The sequence below is a fragment of the Acyrthosiphon pisum genome, chromosome A2 (genome assembly GCF_005508785.2).
Source record: "Acyrthosiphon pisum isolate AL4f chromosome A2, pea_aphid_22Mar2018_4r6ur, whole genome shotgun sequence".
Taxonomy (NCBI): domain Eukaryota; kingdom Metazoa; phylum Arthropoda; class Insecta; order Hemiptera; family Aphididae; genus Acyrthosiphon; species Acyrthosiphon pisum.
In genome coordinates, this window is record NC_042495.1 from 61799836 (window position 1) to 61813767 (window position 13932).

The window sequence follows — 13932 nt, forward strand, 5'->3', positions numbered from 1 at the left end:
GGGCGGGGTATGCGATTCGTGATTTACCGTAACGACTGCGAGCACGACGGCGGCCGGAACAACGCCGCGTGCTTCGCGTTCAAAAATGATAAAACCCAAGTGTTGTACACAACTCTGACGACGGAGGGATTGGAAACGTCGAAATACGATCAATACCCCGATCAGCGCCCGATCGCGTATTATTTTTGATATCGTACATGCTACGTGTTAAATGCTGCAGCGCGGTCAAATACAGAACCCGGCCACGCCACACCAAAAAATAACAATTTTATAGAATCAACATCCGCGATAGAGTGTACTGTGGAGGTAACGAACACGCAGTGCGACTGCAGTGATATCATTGAAATACTATGAACGACGTTTGATGCACCGCGGCCATTAATATTATACGGACGAAGTTTCGTCGTCGCGTACGCCTGAAACCCGTTTTGTTTTTAATGCACCCGAAAACGGGCGCGGACAGACTCGGAGCACGATTCCCCCCGAAATACTTGTTTGCGGACCGATAAAATATTTACGACCCGGCTAACCGCTGCTGCAGGTGCCCGGGTGTCAAACGGTATAATTTATAACGAACCTTAAGAAGGTATTAATATTGTTATTTGGTTTTTTATTGTTACGTTTGTCGAAACGGAAACCGATTCGTCCGGAATCAATAGTCTCGACTACACGACACAGTGGTGCGCCGTGTATACTCCGATCCGTATAAGTCACGTTGTTTTATGTCAAACATAAAACTCACACGTCGATAATAGGAGCTATATAATATATTATTATTATTATGCTTTCACGTGCGAATTATTAAGGCGCGCTCGTTGTGAAGAAGACTTTTATCGCGCATTATAATATTGTGTGCGGCACCAAATTTAGCGTTCCGTAAAATATATCCGTTAACGGTTTCCGGTCGGGCCGATCGACAATAATCGGTATTGCCTGCACTAAAGCTCTCACATGCACACACACGCACGCTCACACACTGTAGCAATAACATTCAATAAACGGTAACAAGCGCGTTCGTTAGCGGCGGTCGCGCCAGCGCCCGCTATACAACGAAGCAGCAACAACGCGATTCCGTGGCGTGGGCGTGATGGTTTTGTACGTATAATATAATATTATACGGACAACAACAAAGCGATAATAGATTAGGGTCAACGCGAAACACGGCGCTGGTATAAGGCGGAGAGGAAATGTAGAAGAGAAGGTAAAAAAAAATAATAATAATAAAACGATGATAATAATAATAATAATAAAATAACTACGTAGCAATATAAAATATACGTAACGAACGGCGATCCCGGAACAATGGTGCATTGTGTATGCATGTGTATACCTACACACACTCGCGGGTTTCGTACCGCCGCAAGTATTGTAGAGATAAATATTTGTATGCCGTACATTCCGGGCAAGCGTGTGGTTTTTTTTTCATTTTTTTAGTCGACGGATCTCGCGGGGGATAGGTATCGTCTGCTCTCGTAGTTAGTGGAAGTCTCCCCCTGCCGGGAGCAACGTTGACGACAACGGCGCTCTTCCAGAAGATAAGCCCCTATATTATATTCTACATAGTCAGAGAGAGAGGAGAGATAGAGAGAGAGAATGATGATATAGAGAGCGTCCATATATAATAATATTATTGTCTGGTTAATGAGGCACCCGGTATTACGCCAATAAAGGAGAACTTTACTATCCATTAGCGATCGCAATCTTCGTACGACGACTGGGTCGCCGCCGGGGAACCCATGTACATTATACGAGAAGACAACGTCAGCCTCGAGTCTCCTCCGACCTCTTATCAGCACGCCGCCGCCTGTTCGATTTGAAACGCTTATAATCGCACACAATATACAATGGACCGTAAATCTTAAAACAAATACCCATTGACAACGACCGCCGTCGATTCCGTGTTGGTGTGCCGCCGCTTATAATACGTGTTTTAATGTGCCCGTTTTTTTTTTATCGAAATAATAGTAATCGATTGTAGTACTTGTCGTTGCGAACGCCACTAAATCCGTTTGGCCAAACATATAGGTACACCTCGACAGCACAAACAGATCATCACCTCTTCGGAACTTTACGGTGGACAAATAAAAATAAATGGTCGTGATACGATCGATGTACCTCTATATATTTCCTCGATCGGACGTGTGCTTAAAAAATATTAAACGGCCGTGTTACGGTGACGGCTGCGGTGGGGCGAACGACCGTTCGGATGTGTTTATCTGGCCGGTCAGATCTGCGGTGCATGTATATACAAGATCACGCGAGATCTGAAAGATAAAGAGAGAGCCGTCGACAGAGCTTTTGTGTGTACCGGTTGGTTTGCTCGCCGCCGCCGACAAACGCGAGCGCAAAAGCAGTCGGGCACGACCCGAGTGACGGACGTCGCTACTCGACCGAAACGGGAAATAATATTCTCTGGAATAGCCACGCGAAAGACTTGAGTTTTTGCCACAATATCTCTCCGAGGACGATTTACACAGTTATAGTATAGTTTAGGACCAAAAATGTAGACGGACGAAGACTAACTTCTCGCAATCATTCATCAGAAATCATTTTTTCAAACGCATATATATACCCCTCCTCCCCCTCACATCAAAATATACTTCTCTGTCTGAATGTCCCTCACTCTGTATGTACTGTCATAGTAAAAGTTCCAACTACACAAAGTGAATTTCAATGACTTATAATACCTATGCAGTTGGATAATTACGTTCAGAATAATAACATTTCCTCGGACAGCGGATTAAAAATTGTTTTCGACGCATATGTATAACGTCTAATTATTTTTAAGCGAGCACATGACGTCCGTCTATAATTCCGACATAATACAACGACCTCTATACACGGCACAACTGCAATTATTGCTATAGATAGGTACACGCGTAATACGACAGACATGTTATATTTTCTAATAACCGTAAATTATCAAATTCCTAAATTAACTATTACATTAAAATATATTACTATATAGGTACTTAATAACCAGCTATTGTTCCCACGCGGTATTGTGGTTAAATCTATATGAATCGATTTTCAAACGATTTTGCAAAATATAAATATAAAAACATGTAATTTTTGAACCATTATATTATGTAAATCAGGAACGTGAATCATTTTTATTTTTTATTTTTTTTAATAGTTTTTATAACGCACTGACGTATAAATAAAGGATTCCGCGAAATCACGTTTACATAGATTATCACTAAGATAGTTCAAAGATAAAAATTGTCACCTCATCAGTTGATAAAAAAATATTATTATTATTATATTATACATTCGTGTACTCATTCGTCACGTTACTACTATAATTCCTACACGGAGGTAGGTTTCTTGCTTCGTAAGCAAATTATAGTGTATAACGTACGGTATATTATAATATGATTATTTTGCAATATCTGCTGATATTATCCGTTTACGCAGACTAGTTTTTATCTAAACTGTAAATTAAAAAGACGATAAATATATTATATAAGACGCATTTTTAGTAGGGCCTTTCGACGGAGATGCAACCTGCAGTATATGTAACGGGAGAAAGAAAATCAAGACAGTACGCTGAAAATGTTTGTAACAAAAGCTTACCTGGCATGCACACGCATCTAAAAGTTCCCGGATCGTCTAGGCAGGAACCTTCATTTTTGCACGGATGCGAGTCGCACTCATTCACGTTGGTCTCGCACCGTGGTCCTGTGAACCCTTGCGGGCAATTGCAGGCGAATGATCCAGGAGTGTTGACGCAAACTCCGTCGTGTTCACAAGGTGATCCTGTATATAGAAAAAAATAGAAATAATTTATATTTTAATAACGACCCAGTGATATGTACAATTCACAATAGTGACGTGTGAAAGTGATCCGTCGCCATCACCACAGCCGTGGAAGAGAGGAGAGTTATATAACAAGACAGTGATGAAAAATCGCTCGCCAACTCACCGGCGGCGGCGGCCGAAAATCTATTACAATTTTTAATTGACTCGTTAACAGAGGCGTGTGCGCCGCTGTTTGTTCACTTGACAATTTAAAAAGATGACTACGTCTTAATTACAACGTTTCACGAAGTGTAATCCATCCAAACGTATACTATATCCATACCACTCTCTTTCTCTCTCTTTCTTTCTTTCTTTCTTTCTTTTTATCTCCCGGTTCCTGATGGGCTCGGCCGCTGACCGTACGGTCAATCGCCGACAGCCCCCCTCTCTTCCATACTCATCACAGGTGTACACACACTCAATCTTCCTGTTTCCGGACGTTGGAATGGCCCTGAAACGTCGAGGAAAACACCGATCGTGTACACGAGCAAGTGCGGACTGTAATACGTATACATGTATAGAGATAAAGATCGCAACAATGTCCACACGGTCACCAATACTATCGGTCTGACCGGTTAAAACCATGTTCACCGTCGTCTATAGGTAACTACGCTTACACACGGACACACATTGTACACGTGTTTGGTTTACCTGTACGGCTATACACCGCACTTGGAGATACCAACGCTGTAGTGTCAACGGTGTCAACCATAAAGCTGGAAAAACCGCTGGCGTTACGCGATAGCCGTACGTAACCATTTTAATTACCGGTCTCTTATCCAAGATAATCTTTCCCCTTATCCCCCACAATCAAATAACACGCACGCCATGGGAACAGGAAGCCGGTAGGCTATTGTTCGGCGGCTTGGATAATGGGGAGTGAAAAAGAGAGAGAGAGCGCGTGATCGGGTGACAGGAGGGAGATCGAGAGAAAGATATGTAGACGGAGTGAGAGAGAGAGAGATACTTAAAGAGCCCTGTGACGACGGTGTGGATTACAAGAATAGTAGAAGAAGTAGAAGAAGAGGTGGCTGTTCTTTTCGCCTCCATCCTCCCTCAACGGAGACGGCGGCGTGTGGTTTTATGTTGTGGAAATGCGATAGTGTGGGAACTTGTGATTTCGGCGGAGGATTCGTATTATATTATTATATTATGCGTGGTTTTATTATTAATAAAAAAAAAAATTTTATCATACCTTGTTCGCATTCGTTGATGTCTTCGGAACAATCGACTCCTTTGTAGCCGGAAGCACACGAACAAGTGTACGAACCGTTGATCGGACTTGTGTCACATATGGCATCGGTGTGACACGGGTTAGACGTGCACGCGTCATCAAGGTGGCACAGGAGACCTGTGAAAAATGCGAACATTTCGTGATTAGTCATTGCACGAAATTATGTGTCGTTGGCTGCAGACAGAATACTATATAGGTACCATCCCGGTATCCTATATATGCTGTTCACCCGCTACCGCTGTTATTCGATGTGTATAACAAACACACGTCTGATACCTTTGGTTGATCTACAAAATGATTGTCACTCACCAGTCTTGCCGTACGTGCACTGGCAGTGGAAGCTGCCGACCCGGTCAATGCAAGTGGCACCGTTGAAACAAGCGGCCCCGGCACAATCGTCAATGTTCACCGAACAGTCTTGTCCGGTCCAGCCATTTACGCAAATACAATTGTACGATCCCAACGAATTGGTACACGTCGCGCCATTGTGACAGACGCTGGGTCGCATGGCGCACTCGTCCACGTCCATCTCACACGAATCGCCCGTCCACTGGGCCGGACACGAGCACGTGTAACTGTTCACGCCGTCCACGCACGAACCACCGTTCAAGCAGGCGTGCGGTATACAATCGTCGACGTTTTCTTCGCAGTTTTTGCCACGGAAACCTGTGCAGGAATACCAGAAAAAATGTGTTAAACAAATTTAATAATTCAATTATTCAGTAAAATGGGTCTGAGAATCAATAAATTACAAACGACAGCGTACCCGACCAACTTGGGTGTTCTAACACCAAATCGTCCGCGTCGATAATTTCGACATCACGCACCTCGGAACGCATGTGTGGTGATGACCATTGCTTATAGGTCTACCCCTACAGATTCGTTCACACTCAACCCCCCCCCCCCTACCAACTCCAGAACATAGCTTGAGAACGATCCAAACATGGGCCAAGTGATTTTTCGTCTATATTATGTATACGACAGACATTATAGCGTATAATATGACAACGACGGAGCGTAATGGATCGCTAAATAATATTAAGAGGCGCGGTAAATGTAATTCATTATGCGTGTAATAATTATTATTATCAAATCGATCGACAACTATATGGTCGACGCGTCGACACGCAAACATTGCTCGGTGTCGGCATGTCGGCGCGTAGGTGGGCGAAACCGGTGTGCGTGTCTCGACGAGTGTAAAATATTATTATTTTATATTAAATATGCTTTAGGTATAATATGTATATGTAGAGCGAAGGGCAGGACGACCGATACTGCGTAAAATCGGTATTTTAATCGATTCGGCCGCCGAACGTCATTATCTGGTGGAAACGCGTCCGACGGATTTCGTTATATTTTTTTCACACGAGCAGATCTCGTTCGCGCGAGCCCGCCGACCCACCGCACACCAATTGATAATAATATTATACATATATGCGGACAGTGGCTGTGCGTAAGGCATGTACAGTGTATACGGATGGAATATTATTATTATTATTCTAGTGACTACTGTGGCGCAATAGAAACGGACCAAAAAAATGCGTGCGGCGTCGAGACGATCCGTTAGACGGGTGTCGGACGGAGAGCATTTAAAAAAAAAAAATAGATACAAACGTAAGCAGGTATATAATAATATGTAGGTACGCAGATATATAGTATTATTATTCTCCGGTCACGATTACCGCGATAAAAACTCGGCGGATCGGCGGGCGAGTCGAATCGGATATAATATTATAATGTGCAGCATAATATGTATGGGCGAGGGCTCGGGCGCGTGTTCGTAAGGTAAGGTATATAATATAAGGCGTATGTATATACCGTGCGTGGCGGCCAAAGCGATCCGTTAGCGGGCTCCGACACGGCGGACAAAAGGGGCGGCGGTGGGGCGGTACAAATACGAACGGCTTAATAACGTCGTCGACAGATGTGAGACGATATTATATTATGCGAACGGTTTCGTGAGATGCTGCAGCGCGTTACACAGGCGGCTAGACGCGATGCTGAAAGGTACGAGACCGCCCGAACCGTCAAAACGCTCAGTCGTCGCCCGATTGACGGGATACGAGTGATCTCGTAATGCACTCGTGTGTGTGTATGTGCGTGTGTGTGTGTGTGTGTGTGTGTGTGTGTGTGTGTGTGTGTGTGTGTGTGTGTGTGATCGATCGTAATGGAAAAAAAATATACATATTATTATTAAATTTCGATGTACATCGCGCGGGCTTGCAGTTGAACAAACACTGCCGACTTTGCGCGGACGGACGGACGCGCTCCACTATTTTTACATCTCGAGTAGGTATATCATTAATCTCGTCCGACAGTCCACAAAACTACACAACCGACGCCGTTGTCACCGTCATAATGCGACTTGGTCCGGATTTATAATAATATTATAGTTCTACGGAAATGATAGATACCGGCAACGAACTATTTCTTTGTACCCGCTAAATGAAAAAAAAGAATTACATTATACTCTGTTTTTTGTTCATATTTCTATTCTCCTCGCCGTATACTACCGAATTGTGATGTCTCTGGGAAATATTTGTTATGTTAAACACCCACACGGGCGATTTTTCATTCCCGAGGTTCATATTCGGTTTTGACTCGGCCGGCGACACGTCGATTGAATACCGTCGACAGATGTTATTAATAATAATGATATAATTCGGGGTCAACGAGTCCACTGCACCCATTCCCCACCAACTACATCGCCACCGAGGTGGTTGTCAAATGTACATACAGGTGACAAAACCGGTCAATGCGCGAATATTTTTCAATATTGATTTTTAATTTTAATATCGCGTGTTCTAGATATTGGGAAAAAAAAGTTTTAATAATAAAATCAATTCTAATGACATCTCGAAAATGTCGTCAACTATTAATTCCCATGGACTGTCGTCTGATAGCCAGTATTTTCCCACGAACCCATTCACCGCCGAGATAACGTAACCATACACAACTTCCGACAAATATCCACATTATTGGCGATTAAAAATTAAATACAACCGCTAAAGCCGGAAACTATTCGGATAAAAACGTAATATATCAATCTTTTTTTTGGTCACGTCGTGCGAAACCCGAAAGGTACACTTACGCGCACATGACCGGCAATATTTAGGACATCGATAAATCATAAAACGGCCCAATAGCGTAGGCCTAAAAACACGTCGGTTTAGTCGAAAATCGATATTATAATTAATGTTTTTCTTCATTTTTTCGTTTTGTTACTTACCCACCCATCGCGCAGTTATATCATTCATTCGTTGTAAATAGATAAATAATTTGACGTCGGTTGGTATACTGATGATGTCTGAACAATATTATTATTTATATTGTTCACTGGACGTATCCAAGGTATGATTGTCTCGTATTATGTTCCCGGCGAGATTTAAGGGTCATTGAGCGTGTATGTGTGTGTCTCAACACAAGTAATAGAAGAACCCCCGTCGACTGACCCATGGCAAATATCATTTATAAACAGAGATCACAGCCAATACCCGGTCGTTTTCAAATGATCAGGGCATACTTAATATTACGTATTTTGGTCAAATACACAGTCGTTTATACATATTATGTATTACTAGGATAAATGATCGTACCCGACTTGCACTTGCACTCGTAATTGAGATCGTCGATTTGCATACACCTGCCGCTGTTCATACACGGCGACGGATCGCACGGGACGTATACCATCTCGCAGTTCTTGCCTGTGTAACCTGGTTCGCAAATACACCTGAAACCAGAAATACAAGTTAAAGTTGTGTTTAATACATACATTACACTTCATAAACAATAATTCATTTTGCCCAGACTTCATTCCGATTTATCACTTTATAACGCGTCAGTTTCGAGCTTAAGACTTAAATCATATGTGTTTAAATTACATATATATATTATACCATGTAATATATAAAACCGTTCGAGTAAAGGGAGTAAGCATATTTTTTTTATTATTGGATTAAAACGAATAACATTTTAATTGCTATAAGATGTTTACTACCCATATCATAAAACATCATTATTAACGATATGATGAAATATTTATTTTTAAATACCAAACTTAAGTACCTAGTTATTACTTTTAGTCAAATTTAAATCAGATTAAAGAATGATTTAATTTACATTATAATTTGTTATATTGTAATTTATATTAAAGTAACAATAGACTATAAAATTAAGAATTCTTAACAGAATGTAGTTATTATGTAGATACATCTAGTTTTTCCCAACAAAAAAATTACGAGCAATTAATAATACCTAATAATAGAGTATAAATACTACGTAAATACTTTTAACGCCTCCGCGAAATTCAGTATTTATATTACATTTTTTTCTTTATTTTTACGGAGAGGCGAGTTTATTGTTGGTAAACTATGTTTTTTTTGCGTATTATATGATAAAACAACATGGACCCGAGACAATGGGCCAATTGTGTATAGCCGCACTGAATGATTGTTCCTAGCTAAAAAATCGTGTGAACCGAAAAACGAAATAGTATAAAAAATTTAAAAAAATTATCGCTCGCTTTTGCACACAAACAACAGTTGTGTAGTATTGTGTACGAATTTAGCGTGGGCGGCTATTTCTTATCTTTTGGTATGACAAACAAAGTAAACAAAAATTTTAAATAAAAATAATAAACACACACACAAACATATTATTACACTGTACACTATAAAGTATATACTGCTAATTGTCCCACGGCAATGTCCTACTATAATACCTATGTGTTTTTTTTCATCTATTTTGCTATATTTTTCAAAAACGGTACAGACGTTCACCTATGACCCAATTTGGTGAAACCCAAACACTCAAACACGCCAAAAACGTCAGTTCCAACGACAGGAATTTTGCAAGAACTAGGTACATATAATATGGGTACACTTTTAATTATATATGTATATATGTGAGTGAATGTGTGTGTGTGACCAGTGAACCGGAACGCGTGCGTGTAAAAGATTAGATGACCGAAGTCTAGACAAGATCGCGTGCTCTATCGTTTTTAATATATTTTATTATTATGTATATTATTATTGGTCTGAGTATTAGAATACTCGGATTTCCTGCGGGCGATTCGCGTACGCACGTCAGTGAAGCTGTTGTGTACGCTACTTTAAACGTGGTAAAATATGATGTTTTTCCTTGTGCACGAGGTATGATGTATGTATAATAACATTATATAGGTACATGCATATTGTCCAAAGGAACGGGGGAAGAAAAAATAAAACTCGCTCGCGTGGATCATTATGCAGTTATATGGTCAAGAACGCCTACGGAAAAGAAATAATTACACGTCCGCGGACGACTTAAAAATTATGGACCGTCGGTTTGCGTGCATTGAATTTTTTTTTATATGCGCGCGCACTCGCACTCACGCACACACTCACATAATACACATGCATATGTATGCGTATATAAATACACACCAGAGTGTTTTCGTCTACAAGTTTTTCATCATTTTTGATTTGAATGTTCCTACTCGAATACACATAATATTATAATATATTAGGAATGTTTATAATCCGGTTTTTTTTTTATTTGCGAGGGGTTTTCGACTCTAATTAACGTTATCCACCGAAATATACCGGATGACGGAGGTTATCGTCTATCTCGTCGTCGGTTCAATAATAACAACTGAATATAATATATACATAAACTACAGCGACAATATTTATTATATTATATTATCTATGCACGTTCCATAGGCAGGTACCAGAATATTACATTACTACCTACTGTGCCTAATATTTTATTTTCAAAACCGTTGGTAAAGCGTATCACCCGTGCGGTGTATTCGGTGTCACAGCGATGAGACCACGGACATAAATAATAACTAGTTTTCGAGAACAATATATAATACGTAACTATTACAATATACTTACGCATACGATCCATGAGTGTTGACGCATTGTCCGTGCACGCAGGGTTCGGTTGTTGAACATTCCTCAATGTCTTCGGAACATGTTGTGCCCGTGAACCCTGGGGCACAAGTGCACTCGTAAGAATCGTCTTTAGAGGCGCATTCTGCTCCGTTCTTGCACGGTCCCGAAGCGCAATGGTCCTCCAACTCACAATTAGGTCCTATGACACAGAAAACCAACAAACATGTTAATCGAATATATACTAAAAAGATAAAAACTTGTAGACATTTTATACGATCCAATTTGGTGTGTAAAATTCACATTTATCAAAATAAGCCCAACCAGTTGGACGAAACTGGTCAGTGGCCAGTATATAATATAGAGGTAGTAATATACATATTATTATGATGGTGAGATAAATCAATTGACACAGAATGTCAAATTTTGAATTAATTTAATGACCGCACCTATATTATGTTTATTTATTTGCAACTGTTTTCTAGAGAAAAGCTCAATATTAAAATACTTGCCTTTTATTATGACTTGTCGATCTGTCCCTAGACAAAAATAGGTTCAAAGAGACGGGAAGCCTGCAGAAGAATAGACTTTTGAACGATATAAAACAATGTTTTTCTACAATATCCGAGAACATCGTTATTCACTAAGGTAATATTTATTATTTATCTGTCCTCGGCAACATTGTGTAATTGAGAGCCAGTATAAGCACATCTAGTCGCTGTGTGATATACTCGTTATATTATTATTATACCTGATAGTTGATACCTATCCAGTTATGCAGTGCCAGATTGACGGCTTGAACTCAGTTTTCATAACGCGCTTTATACAAATATGGACAGTAGGTAGGTATATTAATATATTTATATTTTGTGTCGTATTGAGAAAGTCGGCAGGCTTTGTTTAAAACACATCGTCAAACTGTTAATAAATCTCAGACGAGTAAAGAGGATGCGCCGAGCGAACGCGGTCGATCATCGCTCATTAACATATTAAACCCATAATGATATATATAGATACCTAGGCATAGTATACCCGTGTCGTAGGGTCAGCATAAAACGTTACGTAACCACAGCTAGTGCACACATGTTATGTGCGCACACATGCGTCGAATACGTTATCCAATACCGTTTGAGTAAAATATACGCTGTCAACCCTCCCCACTCCCGTATAAGGGTTGACCCGCACGCAGAGAGCGTAAATAAAATGTGTTTCGCGACCAGTACAACATGTATTAGTCGTGGAAATCGATTACGCCGGAACTCCGCGGAGATGACGGTTAAGCACATACAAATAATGGCAAGTAGAAAAAGAAGACGAATCGTTGTGCGCGCGCTGTTTTGTCGGAAGAAAAAATAATAATAGAAATAACCGAGAAGAATGACCGACGGTATAACACGGCGACGACGACGGAGGCGTAACGATGTTGTATGTACACGTACAATTTGTTAGCTCGTCGCCGCCATGCAATAAAACGTTGCACACGACATATTATATTATATTATATATATAGAGAGAGAGAAATAGATTCCGCCGCCGCCGCGTTATACGGTGCGAGTTTTATCGGGAGGAAAAAAAGCAGTGTTCACGGAATGCTTTTTTTCTTTGCCGTATACAGCGATGCTCGCTATTATTTTTATTGTCTTTTCCCCTTACGAGTCGACAATACGATCATCTAAACCCGGTTCGACACTCTTCGTTTCCTACAACACTATAATAGTACATGGATACCCAATACCTCCGCCTATATAAAAATTATAGCCGTGGATAGCCAAAACGTCTATGGTGACTTCCACATAAAGTGACTTGATATCTATATTATTATAGAAGTCAGACGATGATGTGTTATTACATTAAATGGGGGTATAACGGTATATTTCGGGGCGGACCTCAGTGCCGGGCCACCCCTATACGCGCCCGTGCATGGATAACCCTGCAAAGCGACGATCAGGCGGGAGCATATATAATAATATAATATGTTGTAATACTACTTCTCATCAGATCATCCTCGTCGTCCGACAGACGCTATGTCGTACAATCATTATATTTTGATCTGGTTAGGCCACAGCCCACAACTTTTGACTGTCAAAAAGTAAATGTATGATACAAAGTTATATTATGCATACCTGTAAATCCGGGAGCGCAGTTGCACCGATGTTCCTTGATGTTGTGCAGCCAACACGTGCCGCCGTTTTGGCATGGTTTCGAGTCGCACGCGTTCGATATGGGTATCTCGCACAGGGACGCGGTAAATCCCAGCGGACACTGGCACGAGAATCCGGGCTGAGAGTGTGGTGATACTTGCGTGACTGCGCACGTTCCGGAGTTTTGGCACCGGGGAACGGGACCTGTGTGACAGGGATTTTTCCATTGACAGTAAGGTCCGACGAACAGTCCAGTACAGCTGCAAACAGGACAAAAACATATTAAGCTCAGTTAGGCAATAAATATTATGGTGCATATATTACTAAAGTTAATTTTCCGGTGCGTTTGGTTTATCCGAAAGCAACTACCATTATGCCATATACCCAAGGTAGCTAACTCATTTCATTTCAAATTGACTGTACCATAATTACACTTGCGAGGAATCGATCAACCCCCCCCCCCCCCACCCCAATATATGGGTTTTCGACATCGCCAAATGCCGAGGGCAAATCCATTTTTCATTAAAATTACTAAATTGAAATTATGAAATTGCTACCGTCCATAATCTCTTAAAAGTACCACATTCGCAATACGCAGAATATAGGTTTCAATTCTATAGGTACTCGTTCATAAGTTCCGACATAAGCTGATGAGGTGGCTTTCAAAGTGTATACTTATGGTAAACTCTGAAAACCCCACAGTACACACCGCGTATAATGATATTAATAAATTATAATATCGGTATTATTATTATTATTATTATTATTATTATGCTTACGACAGAAACAACGATAGCGTATAATAATACAATATATTATAATTTATAATACGGTATACGCGGTATATCAACCACGCGTGTGGTGGAGATACAATATAATA

At 40.7% G+C, this 13932-nt stretch overlaps 1 protein-coding gene across 2 annotated transcripts in view; it reads right to left on the minus strand.

The window, feature by feature from the left end:
* Window positions 1-13932, minus strand: part of LOC100164109 (neurogenic locus Notch protein) — a 48922-nt gene that overhangs the window by 11635 nt on the left and 23355 nt on the right. For both annotated transcript variants that reach the window (XM_001948361.5, XM_008181815.3), the window contains exons 3-8: window positions 13035-13312; window positions 10915-11113; window positions 8632-8765; window positions 5345-5701; window positions 4997-5152; window positions 3577-3759 (exon numbers count right to left, since the gene is read on the minus strand). In XM_001948361.5, coding sequence (XP_001948396.1) covers window positions 3577-3759; window positions 4997-5152; window positions 5345-5701; window positions 8632-8765; window positions 10915-11113; window positions 13035-13312 — 1307 coding nt within the window. The remainder of the gene's footprint in view (window positions 1-3576; window positions 3760-4996; window positions 5153-5344; window positions 5702-8631; window positions 8766-10914; window positions 11114-13034; window positions 13313-13932) is intronic.